The sequence below is a fragment of the Synchiropus splendidus genome, chromosome 4, assembly GCF_027744825.2.
Source record: "Synchiropus splendidus isolate RoL2022-P1 chromosome 4, RoL_Sspl_1.0, whole genome shotgun sequence".
Lineage (NCBI taxonomy): Eukaryota > Metazoa > Chordata > Actinopteri > Syngnathiformes > Callionymidae > Synchiropus > Synchiropus splendidus.
The window spans coordinates 22,168,488-22,191,042 of NC_071337.1; the positions used below are offsets into that span (position 1 = coordinate 22,168,488).

The 22,555-nt window shown below is 41.4% G+C and overlaps 3 protein-coding genes across 4 annotated transcripts; 2 read left to right on the forward strand and 1 right to left on the reverse strand.

Annotated features, from left to right (window-relative positions):
* Positions 1-552: 552 nt before the first annotated feature.
* Positions 553-4,442, reverse strand: med21 (mediator complex subunit 21). The gene is made up of 4 exons (XM_053862755.1): positions 4,165-4,442; positions 3,763-3,877; positions 3,543-3,643; positions 553-938 (listed from the first exon to the last, which is right to left on the reverse strand). Exons 1-4 carry the CDS (start codon positions 4,204-4,206, stop codon positions 759-761), a joined length of 438 nt encoding a protein of 145 aa, XP_053718730.1. The 5' UTR covers positions 4,207-4,442; the 3' UTR covers positions 553-758.
* On the forward strand, positions 4,238-7,377 carry fgfr1op2 (FGFR1 oncogene partner 2). Of its 2 annotated transcripts, none has more exons than XM_053862754.1 (6): positions 4,238-4,319; positions 5,548-5,684; positions 5,753-5,870; positions 6,030-6,172; positions 6,268-6,381; positions 6,951-7,377. In XM_053862754.1, exons 2-6 carry the CDS (start codon positions 5,550-5,552, stop codon positions 7,086-7,088), a joined length of 648 nt encoding a protein of 215 aa, XP_053718729.1. In that variant the 5' UTR covers positions 4,238-4,319; positions 5,548-5,549; the 3' UTR covers positions 7,089-7,377. The 2 variants fall into 2 exon arrangements, with proteins under 2 accessions (XP_053718729.1, XP_053718728.1); XM_053862753.1 differs by lacking the exon at positions 4,238-4,319 and adding an exon at positions 4,360-4,728 and having other exon boundaries at positions 6,951-7,375.
* A 506-nt stretch (positions 7,378-7,883) lies between these two features.
* Positions 7,884-21,790, forward strand: tm7sf3 (transmembrane 7 superfamily member 3). Its single transcript, XM_053864041.1, has 12 exons — positions 7,884-8,108; positions 10,490-10,644; positions 16,326-16,476; positions 16,620-16,740; positions 18,550-18,721; positions 18,790-18,967; positions 19,363-19,449; positions 19,929-20,009; positions 20,115-20,267; positions 20,345-20,445; positions 20,507-20,669; positions 20,737-21,790. Exons 1-12 carry the CDS (start codon positions 8,036-8,038, stop codon positions 20,988-20,990), a joined length of 1,689 nt encoding a protein of 562 aa, XP_053720016.1. The 5' UTR covers positions 7,884-8,035; the 3' UTR covers positions 20,991-21,790.
* Positions 21,791-22,555: the final 765 nt, after the last annotated feature.

Consider the following 22,555-nt stretch of genomic DNA (forward strand, 5'->3'; position numbering starts at 1 on the left):
ATAAACTCATTGACCCTTCCGAGGAAAATGTCCAGAATGGACTTCAAATGTAGATATTTATGGAAGGCATAACTATAGGATGACACAGATACTTTCGGGGAACCGTTTGTAAGTGAATATAAAAAAGGAGTGAATATCACATATTGTATGAGTAATGTGTTCCAAAAATATCAGGCACACTAGGTTAATGTCTTATCTCTGGTCAAAATAAAATTTTTACAATAACACTGTAAAACATTAACCAGTCCCTCTTGTTTCAATGTAGCATATACCAATTTGTGTTGAATCGTTCTCTGCTGGTCTATAATAGTATATAATGTCTAAATAGTTTTCTATGCAGAAACCCCAGCCCTTTCGTTTCTTCTTTTGTTAAATCTAATTTGTTGCATAGTTGGGTCATGTTGGGTCTCGGCATGTGGGATTTTGTTTTTGACAGTACCGGTAGGTTTTCACACTGACTCTGGTTTACTCTTCACATTTCCTTGGCTGAGCTGCCTGTGTGGGCAATATTTCTCTTTACAAACAGTAAAACATAGTTTTTATGAACTTTTATTTACAAACAAAGCATGGCACGGCAATTCACATATATGTACATAACTGATGTGGAAGAAAGGAACAAAAAGTGATACAATTTCCTCAATGAATTTCAGGTCTGTATAGGTCATAAAGACTTATCTTCTTCCATACAAGACCAATTCCTCAGAAGGTGATGCTGAATGTTGTCCAATTTCAATTGACCTCATTTTAAGAGTTGCACGTCAGGACTCTGCAGGGGAAGGTTGGCTAGGGGCTCCGTTGCGTGTGCGTAGTTGAGACTGAGCGATGTCTGCCAGGGCACTCTGTATCTTCTCAAGCAGAATGTCTCCACGAAACACAACCTCCTCCAAACGGGCAGCAGCCTCATGATTCTCTTCCTCTAGCTGCCGCAAACTAGCAGCCTGGAGAGGAGGACAGAGAAGATTTTAAGAAACTTGATTTTAAAAAAGCTCATTCATCCCAAGTACAAGTTTAAACATCTGCAAATGATGCAAATAACCCCTTCAGGATGTTTTTATTCCCAGTCAATCTGATTATTTTCTACATATGCTTTGACAAAAACATGAATGTATGGAATATGGTTATGCACATACACAAACAACATGCTATATTAAGCAGATATATTGAAGTAATCTCTTCTTTTCTTCTTAAAAGTGCTGCCGTGAAGCACCATTTCCAGCAATAATAATGATATTTATTAAACTGTCATAAATTTCTTGTGAGAGCCCATCGTAACCCTCTCAACAAAATCGAACATTCTTTTGTCCATCTTATTGAGGCTGTCCATGGATATGTTACATAAAACATAAGGCGTAAACGTAACCCTAAGACATAAGGCGTTGAATGAAAATATAAATTCCTCAGAAAAAATATTTTGCAAATGTAAATTCATCTCTGGCTCCCTCATTACCACACCTCCTACATACATCATCCAATCATCTATTTTGTTCTGTGTTGGTGTCATTAAAAAAAAAAAAAAAATTCACACCTAACATTTGATCCTGCCCATGTCCTCTATGTGACATGTGTTCCCAGTTCTCTTCGGTAATTGCAAAGCCTCCCTCGCTCCCTGATCTTTTACATTGTGTTCCCTCCTTTACTAGTCACAATACCATTCTTCTGTTTGGAAATATTTTAAGTTGGTGGCATCGATTTTATTAGCGACATGGAAGTTTCAAGGAACCCTTGGCGTGTTTAAGACACAGAAATGCTTTGGTTTCAGTAGTGTCTGACATGTAGCTACCTAAAGAAATCTTCATTGCCTTGTCCATGTTTTTGCGTCTGACTCTCAAAAGATCTGACTGCCCCCTTGTGGACAAATGAATTTAATAACCGTAGTTAAACCTTTCGGGATCCAAGTTTTGAATCTGTCATCGTACTGTACATCGAGTCAAACACACATCATTTGAGAATTTTAGAGGATTCCTAAACCCTCATCTAATTACAGGATATTAATGTAATATAAGATAATATTCCTGACTTTTAAATATGCAAGAAATATTTTCTCCTTTTCTCCGATTTGATTTTTAGTGTATGCATGAAAAATTAATATGATACTATTTTTTTTGTTGAAAGTCACAAAGGGAATATTAATTTTTGCAAATTGCCTTTTTTCTTTTTTTTCTCCTCAACAAAATCACACACAAAATTAACTACATGACCTATGAAATAACAATAATACTGAACACTGTATAGAAAACATTTTTCAAGCAAACAAATAAAAAGGCAAGTTGCTTCATATAAAATAAATGTTTTATTGCCCTTTAAATGAAAAATGAGCAAACACCCAATGTAAACCTGACTTATCAAATACTGTAATGTTGTCTTATAACCTGATAGACCGCTGTTCTTTTCATCGACTACATGTCCAGGGAATGAGCATCTGGGGTCCAGGTGTGCTATTAGCAGCCGAAAGCTCTGGTCTTTCAAAACAATACACTTCATTAGCTTTGGTTTTGCCTGTGGTTAGCGCTGGTTTGTAAGCCTCTTGGTAATGCTTCAATATGGCGCAGTGATTTGAGGCCAAGTGTCTTGTTTTAATGCTGCATGTGTGCTCACTTGCACATGGGCCCAAAAGAGAGACATCGACGCATTTAATAGTCGTCTACGTGTTGTAGCTCTAGGCGATTAAAAAAAAAAAAAAAAAAAAAAAAAAAAAGCAAAATCGCCTCAATGCAAACACTTTAATTGGGACGACTTGATACCGATACCAGTAACGGTACTCGCTCCGATACTGGCCTATTTCAGTGTGCTCGTGCCCATCAAATATTCACTCATGACAGCACTTGATACGTACTACAGTGTATTCACTATATTCAGCGAATTCAGTGCATTGCAGGTTTTTACATGGCTGTAAAGGCAGTCGCCCATTCTCATGCCGCATCCACGCGTTCTCATATGCCAAATATACTCCCTGATGCGCGTAACAGTGCTGGACTTCGCTCTGCTTGTAGTCAGCGCCAGTTCCATTTTTTATGGAGCACTGCACAGCACAGTGTCTCCTTCAGACCGGAGTTCAGCACCATGAAAAGTGGCATCTATAGGATGTCATTTTATTGTCATCCACCCGAGCATCTGCCCCAAAGAGATTGTAGTCTTTGATCAGCTGAATTCTGAGGCGCTACAGCTGCAGTGACAAAAACAAATCCGATACGTGAATGCGTTTCATTAAGAAAATGCTCAATAAGCTAGTCTTCCATCAGATGACATTAGTAGTTACAGAGACACTGGTTTTATCAGATGATCTTTTGTTACACCACACTAACCCTAGTTACATTAAGGTGCTGCTACTTTATTCCATTATGCTCCATCCTCAGGCTGTACCATCCGCCTGAGGATGGTACAGCTATTGCGTACCATCCTCAGGCGGCAAAAAAGCGGTATTGGGAGCATCCCCACACTTTATAGATGTGGGGATGTTTAAAAAAAGATAACTAGCGAAAAACCTACCTACTTCCTCAGGTCATTCAATTTATAGATGCCTCATTTGCCGAACGTTTACTGACCTGCAGAGCCGCAGTCGATTCCTCACTCGGTAAGGAGTCGATCAGTACATCCACATCTTTCGCTGTTCGGGCGATTAACGCTGCAAACAGCTGAGCATATTCTGAAAGGAGGACACAAAGAAACAGTTTTATAAAGTGTCGTGAATATGAAAATAACACTGCACATCAAGAACAATCTACAGATAGCAGGCTTGACCTGCGCTGCAATGTTGTTAAACACCTTCGGTTTGGTTCGGCGGTTGGTCATTGTTGCCAGAGGTCTGGTTACTGCTGAAGGAGGCTGGTGGGGCGCACTGCTGCAGAACTCCGATTGCGTTACAGAACTGATCTGCAAGCTGGAGAAAAACAAAAGCAGATGAAACCAGTATCAAAAGAAAATGCATTTTAGATACAGAGTGACTCAAATATCAACAGTAATCAACAATGTTTATACAACACATAATTAAATACTCAATGCTTTAAACGATAAATATAATGTGAATTGATGAGGAACGCGACCGTTCTAAAAAAGAGATACACAAGCGAGTTAAAAAAAACAACGTAAGTCCAACAATGTTCCTGAGGCGTTATGCTATCGTATCTTTGTTGTAACCCATTCAAAGCTATGTCAAGATGTTTTTACCGAATTCACAGCATCTTGAAGTTGTGTCAACCGGTCCGCCATTTTTCTGTCTCTTTCTGAATTTCTGACGCAGCAAATACTACACCGCCTCGTCTGTTCGGAGGCTGTATGACAACCCCAACAATTCGACCTCGTATTAAAGTGCAGTGTTTCGGGTGAGAGAGAGAGAGTCCTGGTGATATGTGGAAATGCTTTTTTTGTGGACAGAATGTTTAATCTCCTCTTATAATAAAGCGTATTTCCTCTTCAACTGAATCGCTAGATGGCGATGTAACGATGTTTTATCAAACAACAATATGGGTTCTCGCGAGATTATACGCGCCGAGCTCCCGTGCTATACATTCTTGACTTCCTAGCACTTCTTTTTAAGACGACGTTTTCACGGAATTTGCATTACTGCACCACTGAAACTTTGTTTTTTGAAACACTTTTGCCAACAATTTTTCGACGTTACTCAAGAATGGGGACAGACGTTAGCATGTAGCTAAGTTAGCTACCAATTGATAACACCAGGAAGAAACAGGCGAGCCAAGTTCCAAATGTCGTGCACTTTGGCTTCCCCAGGTACAACCATTATCTTGGTACTATATTAAGGAAAATGTTTGGATGTTTAAGAACGGTTGTGCTGGATATCATGGCTTTGTTTTCAATTGGATTAGCCCTGACAACCTTTTACCACTTGAGCTTTAGGCCAGTAATTAGACATGTAATGTGGCTTCCTTTTCGATCTTATAACATGAGAATATAACCTTTCCGAATTCATGTGCACCGTTTTGTTGCACGTACACCGTCTCCAGATGGTATATTTATGCTATGTATTTCGCTGACACTGCAGTTAAAGTGTCAACAGGAGAGTGATCGTGTAGTACAGTCCTTGACAGACATGTTCATAATGTAAATAGTAATACGTTTGGCGTCGATTATACTGCGGAAATATTTTTAAATGAATATGCATCTTAATAGGGGTTTCCTGAAAAGCTGCTTATCTCAAGTATGCAGTTTTAATCCTTGACTACTTGGCTGACATGTCCAACTTGTTGTTGAGGGAGGAATGTATGACCTTATGAAAGAAAATGCAAAGTCTCGTGCTACTACTTTGTTATATGTTTTCTTCGCTTGTATTACTTATATGGTTGTTGCCTGTTCTTCCAGTACACACAGTCTCAGTAACAAGTGTAGTTGCTTGACAGTGGTGAATGGGTGAGCGGTCTCCAAGAATGTATTCACTGTAGTGATGCAGTTGAAAGACGGAAGCAGCTAAATAAACAGAACAGTTACAGAATATAGCTAACAAACGTGGACTAAGCATAAATGGTTATTGTCAAGGAAATGTATTTATTACCTATAGTAGGAGTTTATAACTTTACCACCATGTCTTTTCAGGAATGAACTGCAACTTGGAAAAGGTGCTGGCAGATGCCAAGTCACTGGTGGAAAGGCTACGTAACCATGACAATGCTGCAGAAATGCTGATCGAACAGACAACTTCACTGAACAAGCGAGTCGAAGCGATGAAGCAGGTACAACGGCACATTTAAGGCACAGTTAGTTATTTTTCCACAATTGATATCTTTTGTTGTTTTGCTAGTACCAGGATGAGATTGATGCCTTGAATCAGGTTGCTCGACACCGCCCTCGCTCCAGTTTGATTCTCGGAATCCAACAGGAAAACCGCCAAATTAGAGAGCTTCAGCACGAAAACAAAGGTAGTTTGTTAATGTTTCAAAATTGGATTTTACAAATATGCATATAGCAGGCCGCTTCTAAACAGTGTGGGCAGATCCATGCTCATTTCATTGGTCTTTATTAATCTGGAGATATTTCTCACTACTGTTTTGGTGCACTCACTCTTGCTTTGCCTGCAGAACTACGGACCTCGTTGGAGGAGCATCAATCTGCTTTAGAGCTCATTATGACCAAATACAGGGAGCAAGTGTTCAGGCTGCTCATGGCCAGCAAGAGAGACGACCCGGCCATCGTGTCCCAGCTGAAGGAGCAACACACAACGGTTAGAACTATGTCCTTCTTTATTAGTTGTTAGCTTAGTCAAATAATACTAATCTTCAACTGTGTGTTTTACAAAACACCTTTTTTTTGTTGCAGGAAATGCAGGCACACATTGACAAGATCAATGAAATGGCCTCTGTGATGAGGAAAGCGATAGAAGTGGATGAGGGGCGCATCTGTGAAGATGAGGAGAGGATTAAGCAGCTGGAGGTATACTTAAAAAATTTACTTTGATAGTAATGCACATATCTCATATACAAGATTAAGGATGCACAAAAATGCGCCACAGAGGTGATATTAGTTCTGCGAGACAGCTGACAAAATTCTGGCAACCCACTCCCCCACTCTTGCATTGCCGAGAAAAATCTGTCCGGTCGGCTGCTAACCGAACAGGAGCGGTTCAATTCAAGTCGAAGTTATTTTGACTTTCCGACCCATGTGTCACACATTTCCTCTTTACTTGATCATTTCTCTGTTGCCCGTGGTGAAGTATTAGTGCTGGTTCTGACTGTGGTCATGGCAAGTGTGATTCCAAGTCTGTATACAGTGTCAAAAGTTTTCAATTATTGTTGGAGAGTAAGAATAGAATGGTAGTTCAGCTACCTATGAAGAGCCTTCTGTTTACATTATCAGCCTATTAGATGATGGGAAGTTGTGGGTTTTTTTTTTTTATTGAAACATAAAAAAATATCCAAAATATTCCTTCATCCAAACATTTAACTTTCTCTATCTGCTTTGTCTCTTGTTGCTGAAGAAATCTCCTCCTTCTTTGATTTCAGATTGAGAATCGGGGTCTCCGGGAGCTACTGGGGATCAGTCGTGAAGCCTTTCTGCTTCTCAAGAGAGAAGACACACCAGAAAGCACGTCGCTGTCGCCCCTTTTCACAAGCACTGACATTAGCTCAAGGAAGAGCTAGAGCCCTTACTCCTCCCTTCACTGCTGCCACTATTGTGTATAGTTTGCACAGCCTGTTGCCACACACCTTCTACCCCCTGTCAGACTTTTCCAATAATCCCTCTTAGTTTTGATGCTCAGAGCTGCAAGAACAAGCAGTGAGAACACCTTATTCCTCATTTGTGGTACTTCTACTTTGCCAGCATGTATTTGCCTGTGGTGCCTGCTGTGATGTTGAGAATGGATGAGAAGAAGAAAGGCTTGAATCCAAATAAACCTTGTCATTTATTTCCTTGTGTTATTTGATTTTCCAGTTTGCATTGTGGTTCTGCTGTCTTACTTTAGTGTCTATCAATCAGTGGTTTGCTTCAGATCAACAAAAATGGTCAAAGGAATTAAAAAAGTATTCAAACTAGTTAAGTTCAGAGAGGAGCGATCTTTATACCATTTTACTTCTGTTTGTCACCTGCTGTAGTGAGGTGTATTATTATTATAATTGGTAAGCACATCTAAATATAATCCTGTGATTTAAAAAACTGTCTTTTATCTCTGATATTTGCAACAACTTCGCTATATATCATTTTTCTGGTTTCGTCTGTGAGTGGTTGTCAGTCTATATGTGGCCGCCAATGGAGTGGCGCATTTCCAAATCTCTCACTCAAGGAGCCAAGACAACTTCTACGTGAATTACAAGGTCGATATTTGTTTTGACCACTAGATGGTGACTTTTACACAACGAACGTTGAGAAACAACGTACTCTCGCGAGACCCGTGGGACCGCGTCGTCCCGCGTTGGTTGCCTCCGACAGGCGTTAGGACTCGGGAGGACAAGCGTCCTGGTGCAGACGAGCATGTTACGTTTGCTTTCGCGGGGATTCACTGCGGTCAAACACGGCGCACTACAGGGATACCAATGACAGAAAGACACTTCCTGGCATTTAACTAAGACATTGACTCCGAAAGAAGAAGATGTCGGGCTGGATTTGGTGCTTGCTTCTTCCCTTGTTGCTTCTGATATGCAACAGTCAAACTCAAGTGGAAAGTGAGTCATGACTTTCTTTGTGTTCTCTGTATGCTGTCAGGTTTTTCGTTTGTTGAGATTTCGTGTGAGCTTCAACTTGTTTTTGCTCACAAATCAGTGAGCTGTCACTCCTGTCATTGTTCTGTTGCTGTCCTGGTCACAGCTTTTATTTTGAAACTGACATTCAGATCATATGACAAAATACAACAGTAACGGTCCTTAGTATTTAAACTAAGTAGTGTATCGCGAAATACACCTTTTTGCCGAGTAATATATGATTTTAGTTACGACGGAAAATTATAACGCTTTCCTTTGTTCTGAAAATTAAAAGTTAATCTTCAATGGCGTGCGATATAGTAAGCTAACAGCAAGCTATTTTATATAGTTTACACCAATATATCGAACACATCGTGATAAAATAAAACTACAAATTAGGGTTGTTGAAAGTACAAGAAATTGCAGTTCATATTCTCATAGTTCCCCTGAGATGACTTTCTTTTCTGTCCAAACAAGTGGTTTCATCACGTAAACTCCAACATGTATTTTCTGGTGTTATTATTTATTTATTTTTTGGTGGAAAGGTGAAGTCAAAACAATATTGTCAGGTGATTCACTGTTTTGTTATTACTGTGCTTGTCTCACCAGACTTTCTGGTTTAGATCTAGTAAATAAGGGATGAACTGATGTCGAACAGGTTCTGGTTGAGAAAGGAACCGAAGTGGTGATATGAATATACCATAAAGGTCTTGAACAGTGTTGTTTTGAATATTCCAACCAGGCTCGTCTATTAATATACCACGTAAGATTGTAGACCATAGAAAATTAGTGCTATGAACTAAACTCTTGTTCTCAATTGCCACACTTGCATTGGTCATAAAGATAATGCCATTATTATTGTTCATGTTGTATTTCAAAGAGATTTGAGTTGGATATGGTAATGCATAACTGGGGTGGCTACACAGCTGTCATGGTGGATTGTGGATGTAAATAGTAATATGTGGATCGATAATTTTGCTGAGTGTGTCTGAATGAGCATTGAATGAGATGGAATATTGTCTTCTTCCTCTTTTGTTCTTTCCCATGAGGTGTTGTGCTCTTCCATAACCTATCTTGATCATCCTCCCTGGTCACAACTATGCTCTTCATGTCCTCCTATAATAATTCTCAATGGCCTTCCTCTCCTTCTTTTCCATGGTGATTTCGATCTCCCAATCCCTGAGTCTGACCACCGTAACTTCTCCTCATGTGCTGTCCCTCTGATATATTTGTTTCTGATCGTGTCCTCTCTTGTCTCTCTCATTGAAAACCTGAGCATCTTCACTTCTGAAAATCTGCTTTCCATCTGTTTGTTTGTCTCTTCTCATTCGTCATGGCCAGTATCACTGCAGTTCCATATAGCTTCCTTTTTACTCTTCCACCCTGCCCCCATTTTTGTGATCAACAAGAAATAAATAGAATCCTTTTTAAAATGTTATTTAGCAAGTCATTGTGGCTTTTACTTTTCATGGATCTCCAGTTTGGAATTTGGTGCCCAAAGGCTAGATGGTGATGAACCGCTTGTTTGTGAAGACTACAACATTACAAAACACAAACTAAATATTTAAAAGCCTGTTTTTTAGTTACTTTGTAAATAATATTTTAAAGGGTGGGGTAGATCACAACAGCACTGTGAAAAAAGTGTTTTGGAAGCACACACTTTTTTTGTGACATTAATATTCGACTAGTCATCGAGCGCTTCCTCTTCATCCCTTCTGAATGTAATCCAGCACATCTATGTACGAGCCATGGAAAAGTGGATATAGGTCATGGGTCACCACGAGCCGGTTCCAGATCTGAGCAAACACTCAGCCGTGCTGAAAAGCTTTAAATCAGTGAACGTGATCAGCTGAACAGATAATCCATGAGGAAAGTTCAGCCGCTATCAGAGCCGAGTGCCATGAAAGACTGAAGAGACTAAAGAGTTGTTCAAGTTGCTGCGGCAGGAACTGTGTGTCCATCATCATATGCCCAAGCTCGGAAGGTTCTACTGCTGTTGTCATCCAAGCTGGTGATGATGTTTCATAAACCATCCAATGTTTGTTACTGCAGCAATCATGAATTGATTCGGACCAGTAGATCATATCAGAAGCAGATCAGACACATTGACGTCAGGCCCGTATCAGAGCACAGACTGAGTAAAGTAGCGTGTCGGGATCTAATGAACAAGCCTCCTACAGTGGTTGCTGCTAGGATTGTGAGTCGTGTTCTCATTTAACCATGAAAATGTCTACATCCCGTCGTTTGTTTCTCTTCAAGATGCTCCAGACTCCAGCGCAGTGAAGATTACTCAGTAATCCCTGGTTTCCAGTAGGGTATATTTCATTTTACGGCTTTGCCTTTTCTCTCTCTCTCTCTCCACACAGACCAGGTGGTTCTCCTGCCAGGAATATTCCAAAATGTCAACGTCTCGCTGAATGAGTCAGTGCAGGCTACAGTGTCCAGAATCCCCCCGGAGGTGGCTTTTATCATCCTGCAGTTTCACACGCTGCACCACAATGCCACGCTGTCGTACACCAGGGTAACACACACACACACACACATATATATACATATATATATATATACACATATATACACACTAGGTCTTTTATTTGTATCCTTGTGGGGACATTGGGACACCAAAACATCCAAAACTTAAACCTATCTATAATCACCCAGTTTTAACCCTCAATTTTAGGCTTAACCTTGTTAGGACCAGCAATCCTTGTGGGGACATTGTGAGGTTTCTTATTGACATAACCCTTTCCCCAGCCTCTCACCCTAAACCTAACCATCCAAAACTAATGGCTAACCTTAACCAGGAGTCTGTGCCAAACTTAAACCCAACTGGAATGGCCAAATTATTTTGATGTCTTCATGCTCAAATTGTGGCATACCCTCGTGGTGTCTAACCAAATTTCCCCACAAAGTCATACGGTCCCCACAAGCGTAGTGTTGCCTCAAGAATTGGTCCCCACACAGTAGGATAAACAAAGCACACAAATGCATGCTACACACACACACACTGACTGGATCAGTCCTATGATCGTTTGATTCTTCTGCAGTCAATTTTACAGACGTGTAAAATCAATTAAAACAACAAGATTGTTGGTCGTTGACAAGAAAATCAACTCAAAACACACACACGTGAGGCAGATAGCATGATGTCTATAATGTTGGAGGATGACCCACTTCAGTACACGGCACCCCACTCTGCGTGTAACACCATTATTACGAGGCTTGTTGACACGAACACAGTGGCTGCTTTATTTATTTATTTTTTAAATAACCATTGTTTAATGGATCTGCCTCCTGAGTGGATTGATTCACATTGGGGAAAAAAGGTTCCCTGCACACTCCCCTGTTTTAAATCATGCACTATGACAATGTCCCTCCACTCACTTCAGTCATCACAATTTAAACTGCTTATTTTCAATGGGTGCCTTTGACCCTGGACATTCCCCTCACATTGTGTACTTTCACAAAAAAGTCATCTGTCACAAACATGCGGGATGGGATGATGTGTTTTTGTCCCGATTCCGATGAACGTGTCCATGACACAACAGATGCAAAGAGTTCGGACCACTATCGGTATACCCTCAAACAGATGTGATGTCTGGGGAGTATTTAATATTGTCACAAAAACAAATCATGTATATATGTGTGATCAATTGTTTTTCCTGTCCTGGGAATCCTTGAGTCCCCACCCCAAATTTGTGTATAGCCTACGTTTTTGTTTTACACATTTTTCTGCTGTGAGTTGTATTGGATATACGGAGGAGGGTGAATGGCTCCGTTGTACAATCACTATCTGTCTTATATCTGTCTCACTTTTTCTTGAATATAACTTAACTCTCTGTAAATATTGTCTAATAATGAAACCATATTGAGATCAGATTATCTATGTTTTGTTGGTGGACTCACTAAGTATTGAGAGGGAGAGTTAAATGAATATCTGTTACACTCAAATTACATATCAAATACATCCATTTGATATCTAATTATATATAACTATGTTGTACTTTTGTACCCGACACCAGCAATTCATCTCATGAATTTACCTCATGAAGACGCATGGGTGGATCTGATCAAGTCACCACTGTGTAAATGTTGAGTTCCTTGTGTTAAATGTACAATTAAAACTATGATCATAAACGAAGATCCTGCACACCGGCCTGCTGGACTTTGGTGTTGAGTTTTTAGTATGAATTTTGTTTCATGTCTGTATTAACGGGCTGATTTTTCGGCCCTAAAGAAATAAAGCCACTGCCAGAAGCGTCAATACATACACTACAATAAGGTATTGATACATCAGAACAATAACGTACCATAATTTGCTTTACATACTATCTTTCATATCAACAAATTTCACATAAACATACCTGCGGACACAGTATGAAGCCTAATGTTACTTGTGGATTGAAAGAACTTTCATTGTTAAGTTGTGTGAACAAGTGGTTTGTTATTGCCGTGACTAAGCATCACATTGGTCTGAAGTTACATGATAGCTAATGCCCGTTACTTGCTCAAGCATCAGCTGTTACCATGACTATACTGTAAAGCTGTGTCAAGTCAAATCGGCAAATCGGGAGCTAATCGTGCCCTCGAAGGCAGGTTTGAGTGAAGCAGCCAAGCTTTATTGTGGACAATCACTTCCATTTTCCCTGCATGCTGAATGAGGCTTTGTGGCGCAGGATTGTCAGGCACGCCGCGAGAAGCTGCAGTCAGCTGACGTACAGTTCAGTGGTCATGTGGGGGAGGCTTGGTGGGGGCTGGGGTTGCCACCGATCTGAAGGGTCAGACTTGCAGCACCACTGATTGAGGATTAAGCTCTAAAAGGGGCACGAAGGAACACAAAAATGGGCAGGGAAGTAAATCTATGTGACCGGTGGAGAATGCTGATGCAAATGAACCAGATCTAAACTTAGACATGGCTTTAAATCATCAGATTCGTGTTTTGTCACACTTATTTTTACATTTAATTTCGATTTGCTTTGAATATGACACCCGCATGTGACATTATTTCACATGGATTCAAAGTGGAAAACCTCTGATCGAGGTTTATATATATATATATATATATATATATATATATATATATATATTATAGTCTGTTTTAATTCTCAACTATCCATCGACTACCTTAACAATTAGATGACTAATCTGATGATGGTATGTACTTGGGGTGCATGTAGATCATTTTGACTTGGTCATTTTGAAAGTAGCTGAAAAAGTGTGAGCACCCCTGATGTACAGTATGCAGGTGTACCTTGATGGTTGTCTTCATGCGGACAGACTGTCGTACAAAGAATAATCTGTGAATAGATAACTAAAATTCCATTGTGTCGTCAGTCAGTTGGTTTCACAGACTGTAGCACTCAATTGTTTCCACAGAGCTACAAGTGAACTATTCTGCTTGTATACGTCACCACAGTAGAAGTTTTTCACTTCTTAAACTCAGTGTTAGCATCATTAAATCAGTCAAGCATTTTAGTATATGTTTGACAATGGCAACCCGTTCAGCTGAAGCAATCTAACTATCAAACGTCAAAACTATCCTTGCTACTACTCCGTCTCTGCCTCCGATGTCAGTGCCCCTGTATCGCTGACGTGCTGCCTCGAAAAGTATGTTTTGCTTAGTGGCAACATTTTCCATTCCAATCCTCCTGGACATGTTCAGGGTGAAATGTTCCCATGCTCTTGATGTTTCAGATCACAGTGTTATTGCAGTGACTGCAGATATTTTTTTCCCCTCATGTTTGTTACTGGTTGAGAGTGTAGTTTGCTTCCAGTTGCAAAAACACAAGAGATGATATCACCGCGTCCCACACGGTGGCAGAAACGACCGGCTCAGTCGCCATCAGCCACCTGAATGTGAAACGTCCGGAGTGGAAACTTTCCTAAATGCAGTGCTCTCTGTCTGGGAGTCCCGCTACAAGCGGCCAGTATGTGAATATTTCATGGACTTGGCTGAGTCTCAAGAGATTCACCAAACTGCGACGTCTCACATCAAATTAAATGTTCTTCAGTTGACAGAATAGTTGCTTTATTCTGCGAGGCTTTTTTTCCTATTTTCTGGCACCTTCAAGAGGTATATGAAAACGTGTCTGAATTAAAATGATTTAATGGTTCATGTTTTCACATCATGTACACAGCATGCAACACCATGCGCTTTGAATTTTTCAATGATGCACTGTGCTTGTAGAGATGTTTCTCTGCAATGATGTCGTTTCAGGGGTCAGTCAAAGAAACACATTGACTGGGAAATGTTAATGCAGATATTATTGGAATTTCTTTTTTTAACTGTCATTCAAGGTGATGCTATTGATAAAGCGTTCAACCAGCTTCGCAGCAGTTTCCTGACAGAAACGGTATGTTTCTGTGCATTTATGAAGCGTTTGTATTGTTAGTGTTCCGGAGCCATATGTTTTATTACACTAGAAGTTCAACCATGGAAATTAGCACAAGCATTGTCACAACCATTTAAGCAGGCGATGTGACCTTCCTTCCTTCCACCCCGAAGCACCTCCTCACTTGACATGCATTTGATTGATAATCAGCTGGAACCGACTTGTCCTATGTTTACGAACTGTCATCTTATATGAGGAGTTGGCAAAGTGACGGTGTGACCTTCTTCCTGCCATTAATAGTAGTAGTCCTGAGGCGGAAAGGAAATCCCTGTTTGAGCATACTAAATAGCACCTGCTGTTGAGGAGTTTGTGTGGAGGAATGATCCATAGATCACCTCCGATTACATGTGTGAATTGAGTTTAGTCTCTGAGGTGACATGACTGAATAGTCATGTCGCCATGAGCCAGCAAGTTGCAGAACTAAATATATAACAGCAGGGACGTTTGGTAATGCATCAGACTCCCAGTATTAAGGCTGCTACTATTGATTATTTTGCTAGTCGACTAGTGGTGTAAAAATAATAAAAATAAATGTATGTAAATAGCTGTTCACATTTGTATAGTGTTAAATGTTATAACTTCATGTTTGAATTTCAGTTGCTCAAAATGTGGTGTGAAAGGTATGTGTCCTTTGATGTGACCTTTGTCATGATGGTCACTTCGCATCACCCAGCTCTCCTCCTACTGCACATTGTGCTAAGACAACGATCATGTCATGACCTGTTAACTCATGAAACTGTCTGGTGACTTATTGAATTGTCAATAAAAGTCGACTTTGTCGACTAGTCATTGCAGCCTTGCTCAGTATAGAGCTAGTATGATGCACTAAGAGTGACTACCGGTCAACTTGAAAGCCTTGCAGCCACTAAGCTCTGACTTATCAATCCCACCACCTAGTGGCGTGTCAGAAATGAGCTCGGGACAAGTCTGGAGGTCCACTGTTGATCAGCTGGTGATGATGAATTAAGGAGCTCAACGTTCGATGTGGAAAAACCCTAATTCAATTTCAAAGTGGAAAACAGAAAACAAGTCATTTGCTTTTAACAAAGTGGGGATGCAGCTTTCACGCTCACAAGATGAAAAGGATTTTGTCAAATGTTGGACTTCACCAGTTGACCTGTCGTGAACTCGTTTGAACAGGGTCAGGTGATCTCATTGAATTACAGAGTCTTTGTGGCAGCACATTGAATTGTCAGATGCTCAGAAACTTGGAGAGTTATATAAGTTAAGCATCAAGTCCATACAGTCATGAGACACTTTGTTGTTTTCAGACGACCTTAGTTGCCTTTTACTGTTTTATCTTAAACCATTTTCACCGTTCTAATCTCTTTAAATGCTCCGTCTTGATCAAGAAATTTCATTTCAGTCATGGCTTTTCAGTCGTCTAATGTCCATGTCACAAACAATACGGTCTTTATTGATGCATCAAGACACCATTCCTGCCACCTCTGGTCCCGTCCTGCCATGTTGCCATGGTAGTCTTCACTTTGCACTAGTGTACTGCCGTTTTCTCAGCACCTCCTTGGCTTTTCATTGCTCTACGCCATCAACCCCTTACTGACACACCTGGGGTGAATCATTGCCCAGGTAGTCATCAGCAGATAACAGTTGTGGGTCTTATGTGGGTGATATCTGCCCCCATCGTGTGCTTGACATTCTTAAGTTACAAAATTGCCATGCGGCAGACAAATGTGGTGCAACCTTATCCTTAGCTACCATATTAAATTGGGGGCAACCTGTTATGATACATCAAGTTACATATTTCATTTGTATTCCCCTGTGATTCACAGTTTTTCTTCTTCTTTTTTAGTTTCCAGGTGCAGGTCTCTTTGTGAATGCAGTGGATGTGGGTCTGCTGTCGCTTCTTCTGCCTGGTCAAGCCTCCCTTTCTCTGTTTCTGTCGTCTCCAACCGGCGACAGCTTCTCAAGCACCGGAGTGATTCTGCCTTATTCCAGCATGGGTAGGACTTCTTTTCAACATTTGCCGGTTTCTGCTTCTGCCCCTTTAAATGAGGAAGTTGTGTGTGTTCGTGTGGAAAACACTTCTGCAAAAATGATTCTCTTGACTGAAGCTGTGATTCAATTGTTTGTGTTTATCTTTCAGACCCGGTTCCTGGAGGTTGTAACATAGAGTTTAACTTGGAAGTCGACCCAAACATCCACCTGCACTACAATCTATATGAGACCACCATTAGTTTTGCACCAGCAAACTTGGGATTTGTGAGGTAACTGCAGGCTTCTTAGCATTGATGCTAGCTCATCAGCTTCCACAACACTTAAGATTTCCTATGTTTCTATCATGGCCATTTATAGCTTGAGTACAGATGTAAGATGTCCTGCATAACAATCCGTCATCTGGACTATGTTACATGTGGACCTCAACAACCGTTGCTACTGCAACGGCAAATCACACCACGTAAAATTATATTGGCAACATAATGGTGATTATCAACAATGATTCATGTCATTAGCTTAAAACATTCCACACTTGAAGCATACAAACAGAAGGAAGCCGGTCAGATGCACAACTTTGAGCTGTTTTTAAACCTGTTGCGCCGCTACCTTGGTCACACACCTTCATGACAGAACCATGGAGGGAGTGTTCCTTGTTGGAACTGCGACGCCAAAGACTGTCTGCACCGCAGACCCAACAGAAAACGGCTAACGCGACGTCTCACTTCAAAACTTGATTGACATTCGTAGACTGTCAAAGTTTGCTTAGTTGTTTAAAATTTGGCTAAAAACTAAATGCCGAACCAAACATATGCGCTCCAACATGTGAAGAGAGAATAATTTTAGTTATGTTGCCTGCTGAGGCAAAGAATGTGAAAGATTTGTCTGGAAATTCTCCAAACTAGAGTTCTTTGGTCTAAATTATGGGAAACTTGCTAGTTAGTCTCAAAAATACCTGTGAGATTTAAAATAAATGAATAAATCATGGTATACTCTGACATATTGCCTACCCTGTTCTGTAGACTTTCTTCAACAAATACGCCAAAACAGCAGAGTGTCAGTTGTGAAAGGTTTTCACAAATTGAAAGGGAGTTTCTACAAAATTGCTTTGGCCGGTTGGTTCCTTTGGTGATGCGCATCGGGATTTTTTCAGTGGATGAAGTGTGCCACGTCTTAAAAAAGGTTGAAAAACACTGATCTAGACAAGGTCTCCTGTTTCCCCTGCACTTGCCAATGTGATCTGGAAAATGTTTATTGCATTTAAGGTTTTAATCCTGAGGCTTCAGTTCAAGCTTGCAATGTTGTTGTGAGACAACTCGAGTGGAGAATTCGGGTGAAAGAGAGGTTTTCTGTGGTGAGATGACAAATGAAGATAAAACAGTCTGCGCAACTCTCAACTCTGGGAGCTGCTGCTCTTCATCACATATTTTAGTTTGGTGTAAAGTTCAGCTTCATTGTGACAAAAACAAATACAATTGCTTCTACTTTCTGTTGTTCACTCACACCAGAGACACAGTCGGTAGTGGCATGAAGGGAAAATTGACCTTTACAATTACTTTGAAACTCTGTTTTGGTCGTTTCAGAATGACATGGCATTTTGCATTTCAGCTCTTGCACAGTCCATGTACAAAATACTAAAATCAAAATAATTGAAAATGTTGGCTTAACTAATTAATGTGCAGTTTTTTAAAGTAATTTTCAATGAAAGCATCAAATTTAAATGCATTTCATCCGTCGTGCCTTTATAGTTTTTTTCATTGCAGATATCTGGGTTAGCTGAGGAAACATGTTCTTTAACCAGAATGGCATTTTAAATAGTGTTTTGTCTCATAACGTGCATGTGACCCAGATCCCCTCACATGTTTGACATGGTTGAAGGAGAAGGAAGGAGTGAGTCACATGACGTCAGGGAGGTTGTGTCATCTGGCCGTATGACACCGTCATGGCCAGAACAATGCCATGACATGATCTCCGTTTTCGTATTAAAACATTGTTAGTTCTGCCCTGCGTCCAACAAATGCCCTATGTAACATTCAGTACCTCTGGACTAGTTGACAAGGTGTGGGTCTGTTCTGACTCAGGGGCGGCCCTCCACCGTCGTGCGACACCATTACAGGAGCCAACAGTCGCTGGCGACTGCAGTATGACGTCTACCAGTACTTCCTGCCGGAAAACGACCTGTCGGAGCGAAGCCTCTTCAGTGGGATCCAGGCTGTGGCGGACCCTCGTGGCATGATGTTGAGAGGGAAACTGGTGAGACGCTCAGTCATTTCTTAACCTGACAGGAACGGCTTTCCCAAACTCCCAAACTTTCCCGTCAGATCCAGACGCTGTCGTCAGCAGATGTCACCAGGGTCATGTTTAACTCCGTCCCCGGTCAGGGGGTCATTTACTCTGTGATCGTCAGAGACCCGGTTCGGAACACCTCCGCCTCATACGTCCCCGTTCACACGTACGCCTGCAGCTTCAAGTCCAGGCTGGACAACTGTCAGATACAAGGTGAGCTGAGAAGTGAAGTCAAAGTTAACAAGGATATGTGCATGCTCAAGTGAAAGGAAATATAAAACTAATTCATTTGGACGCCTCAACCATGTGATTGTGTGCATTTGATCATGTGACTGCTGACTCCCAGCGTGAAATGAGCCTTCATCTCAGACTATTCTCGAGTCTGTGACGATCAAACCGACTTCCTGCAGCCGCAACATCATGTGACTCGTATTCAGATGGAGCGTTTGATCTCAGGCAGGAAACTCATACATCATATCGAGCTCTTGTGTGTTTCATCTCTTCACTATCTGGACTATGAAGTGTCATTGGGCAATCCAGCCGTCCTGTTCGGCCCAGTCCAAATGAGATGTTTTAAATCATACTCTTTTACTTCTCCGCTCTCTCAGGGAAGATTTCCACCAAAATATTCTTCACCATCACTGGCGTGGCAGGACTCTTGGTCTGCTTCCTTGGACACAGGTTCTTCAAATGTGGTCAGTAGCACTACATGTCTTCAATGTAAAATGTCAAAATTAGGGAGCCTCCATGGTCACATGGTGCACACACACCCCTCTAGCAATGGCTTGATCTAATTCTCTCTCTCTATGTCCTATGGGAGCGCTTCCTCGCCGCAGTCTTCTCTTCCCCTCCTTCCTTGCTATGAGTTTCTCTTTTTCTCACTTTCTCCCACATTTCTTTCTGCATCCCTACTGGAGCTGACACCCTCTCCTTCTTCCACACTTTTTCTAACTGTCCCTATTGACCCACATTTCTTCCAGACATGTCATAAGTATGTTTAAAAACAAGTTCCCAGAATTGTTTTCACGTCTTTGTGCTCTGCTTGGTCATGTGACGGAGCCAAATGCGTTTGTCCTGAGCCAAACCCATGACTGTGATCAGCTGGCAGAGTCTCTGCTGTTCACACTCAAATGTGTCTCTCAATCCGACTGAGCCGCTTCACGTTTGTGTGCAGAGTTGTTCTGTATGGGGTTCAGCTTCACCGCCCTCTTCTTTTTCGTGCTGATCACCAGGTTCAACAGTCTGGAGTACGACAGTAAGTGTGACGCCTTCACACACGGCTCCCGCCGTTGCACATCGCCACCTTTCACCCTGATTCTCAGTGTACCCCTTGTGACTCCATTCACCTTTGATCCTGCAGTCACCCTCACTCTGTCTGCGGTGATCGGCGCAGTGGGCGGAGTCCTGCTGGTGATGAGCTGGTGGAGGTTTGGTTCCGTCATGTCCTGCATCGTGGTGGTGGGCCTCATGCTGGGCTTCATGGTGGCCTCCATCGTCATGTTCACTCCACTTGGTGAGCCACAAGCCTCTCCGACTTCAACCTGAACCTCAGAATGTGTCGCCCCTATAGTCCTGTCTCTCTCCGCTCAGGCGACCTGGACTTGTTCCGCCAATCCAACACTGTTTTCTGGGTCACGTTCTGCTGCGTCATGTTCACGGTCCCGCTCTTCTTCGTGCGCTGGCCCAGAGAGGTAATGGCGGCGGGGTATTGAAGGCTTCCATACGCAGTTATGTGAAACACTGGGTCCTCAGGGCAACATCACCACATGCGGAGTGGTGGGAGCGTACGCCGTCCTCCTAGCTGTCAACTCCTACAACTACACCAGCCTGTCCTTCATCACCCTCAACATCCTCAAGCGCTTCATCAACACCAACTACAGCAATGTCTTCACCAACGTGTCGCTGCAGACCTTCGGTGAGTCTGCTGCCGCCTCTCACCAAAAAGAGCTCTGTGTTGACATCAGGTGCGTTGCTTTCTTCAGACTACATCATGATGACGGTGTGGGTCGTGCTCGCCATCAGCGGGATCGTGCTGCAGCTGATCCGGGAGAGATCGCGGCCGTTCTTCCCACCGAGTCCGTACCTCATGTGGCTGCAGGAGCGAGAACGCCGCAAGACAAACGTCCTGGACCCAAGCCATCACTTCCCACCGCTTCACAACCGACTGATGGCCCGGGTCCGGCAGCTGACCAGGAGGGTGGAACCAGCAGGAGAACACACTCCTCTACTCTTGTGACCCAAAGATGCGAAGCCCAAACAACACTTTCAGATCTGATGAGATAATTCAGAAAGTTTTTATCTTCAGAACTTGCTCCTCAAGTCCCCAGCACTGGTCCAGAAGAACTTTCAGATCTTTTTGAACAGGATGCATTTGGTGCACTTTTTCCATAAAGACTTTTGTCAATGGATCTCAATGGTTCATATGTTGTCCTGAAAAAAACATTTACTTTGGATTGGTGGCCTGTGAGATTTTAGAGATCATGATTCTGAAAATGCTCTCAGACGTTTACTGAATTTTACGTTTACAGGTCAGAAAGCGCAACACTATTCCAATGTCCAGAGATTTTTATCTCGTCACAAAAGCCTCTAATGAGGAATTTTAATGTATTCAGTGCAGGTGAAAAGACTTTTTCTCAGGGTTTGTTTTTGAAACTCAAATGCACTGACGATGACCAATGATGTTCTTTGACTCCGTAATGACTTATTTTAATACCACTGCTTGTGCCAATACAAGAGGCTCACCAATGTTTAATTGAATGTCTGCTGTTATTTAATAAATGTAAATGTCGGCATCCACAAGGTTCCCATTCTATGACCTCCCCAGTGTCCCTCAGCTCTTGCTTGGCTCACTCAGCATAGTCTCTGGCTTGTTCCCTCTTGCATGAACTCAAGAGCTGAGCTCCCTTTACAGTCACTAGAGAGCAGCAATGGTGAGTTGTGGACGCTCCACCGTTGTCATCCGGTGTTGTCTGTCTTTATCAAAGAGGAAGCAGAATGTGATGATGTCGTGCCTTCTTATGAAATAGTTGAAATGAGAATAAAGTCAATTCAACTCTACTTGTGTTGCAATGTGTCATCTCGCTTGTTTTGTAGTTTTCCAGTTTGACCAGCAGAGGTCAGCTACTATGGTAACCAGATGGCCTGCTGAAGATGGACTTTTTAAATTGAGTCTATCATACACACACACACACACACACACACACACATATATATATATATATATATAGTTCTGTTTTCTACAAAACAAACATTGTTATTCTATCATGTGTCGTGGGACATTGAAGTCTGATTTATTTTTTATTTATTTTTTTAACTCACACTTAATTGTATTGCTCTTTAAATCATTTCTTTTCAAATAGTAATTTAAATCCATCACAATACTGAAATTATGAAACTGAATTTGCTTGTTTGCTTATTTGCTTGCACTGTTGTAGTTCAGTCACTAGATGGAGGCAACAATTCGTTGACGTTGTTTCTCCACTGGTTTGATTTGACATCAAAATAAGACTTCCAAACGTGTCGTTTGTGTCTGGCACCGGCAAATCCAGTACGGCAACAATAACAAACTCAAAATTGTCAGATATCATGTATTCATCAGAAATTTTGTAATTATTAATAGTTGTATTATGACTGCTTCAATAAACGAGAATATATATGGCTCAATTTAAAGAAGAAATCTGAAAGGGGAACTTGTGGAGAGGATTGTCGGTTTAATATACTTCCAGAAATTTTCATATAAATAGTTCAATTTTCAAATGGATGCCATTGTAAAATAACAACAATATTTTCAATATCTTAATT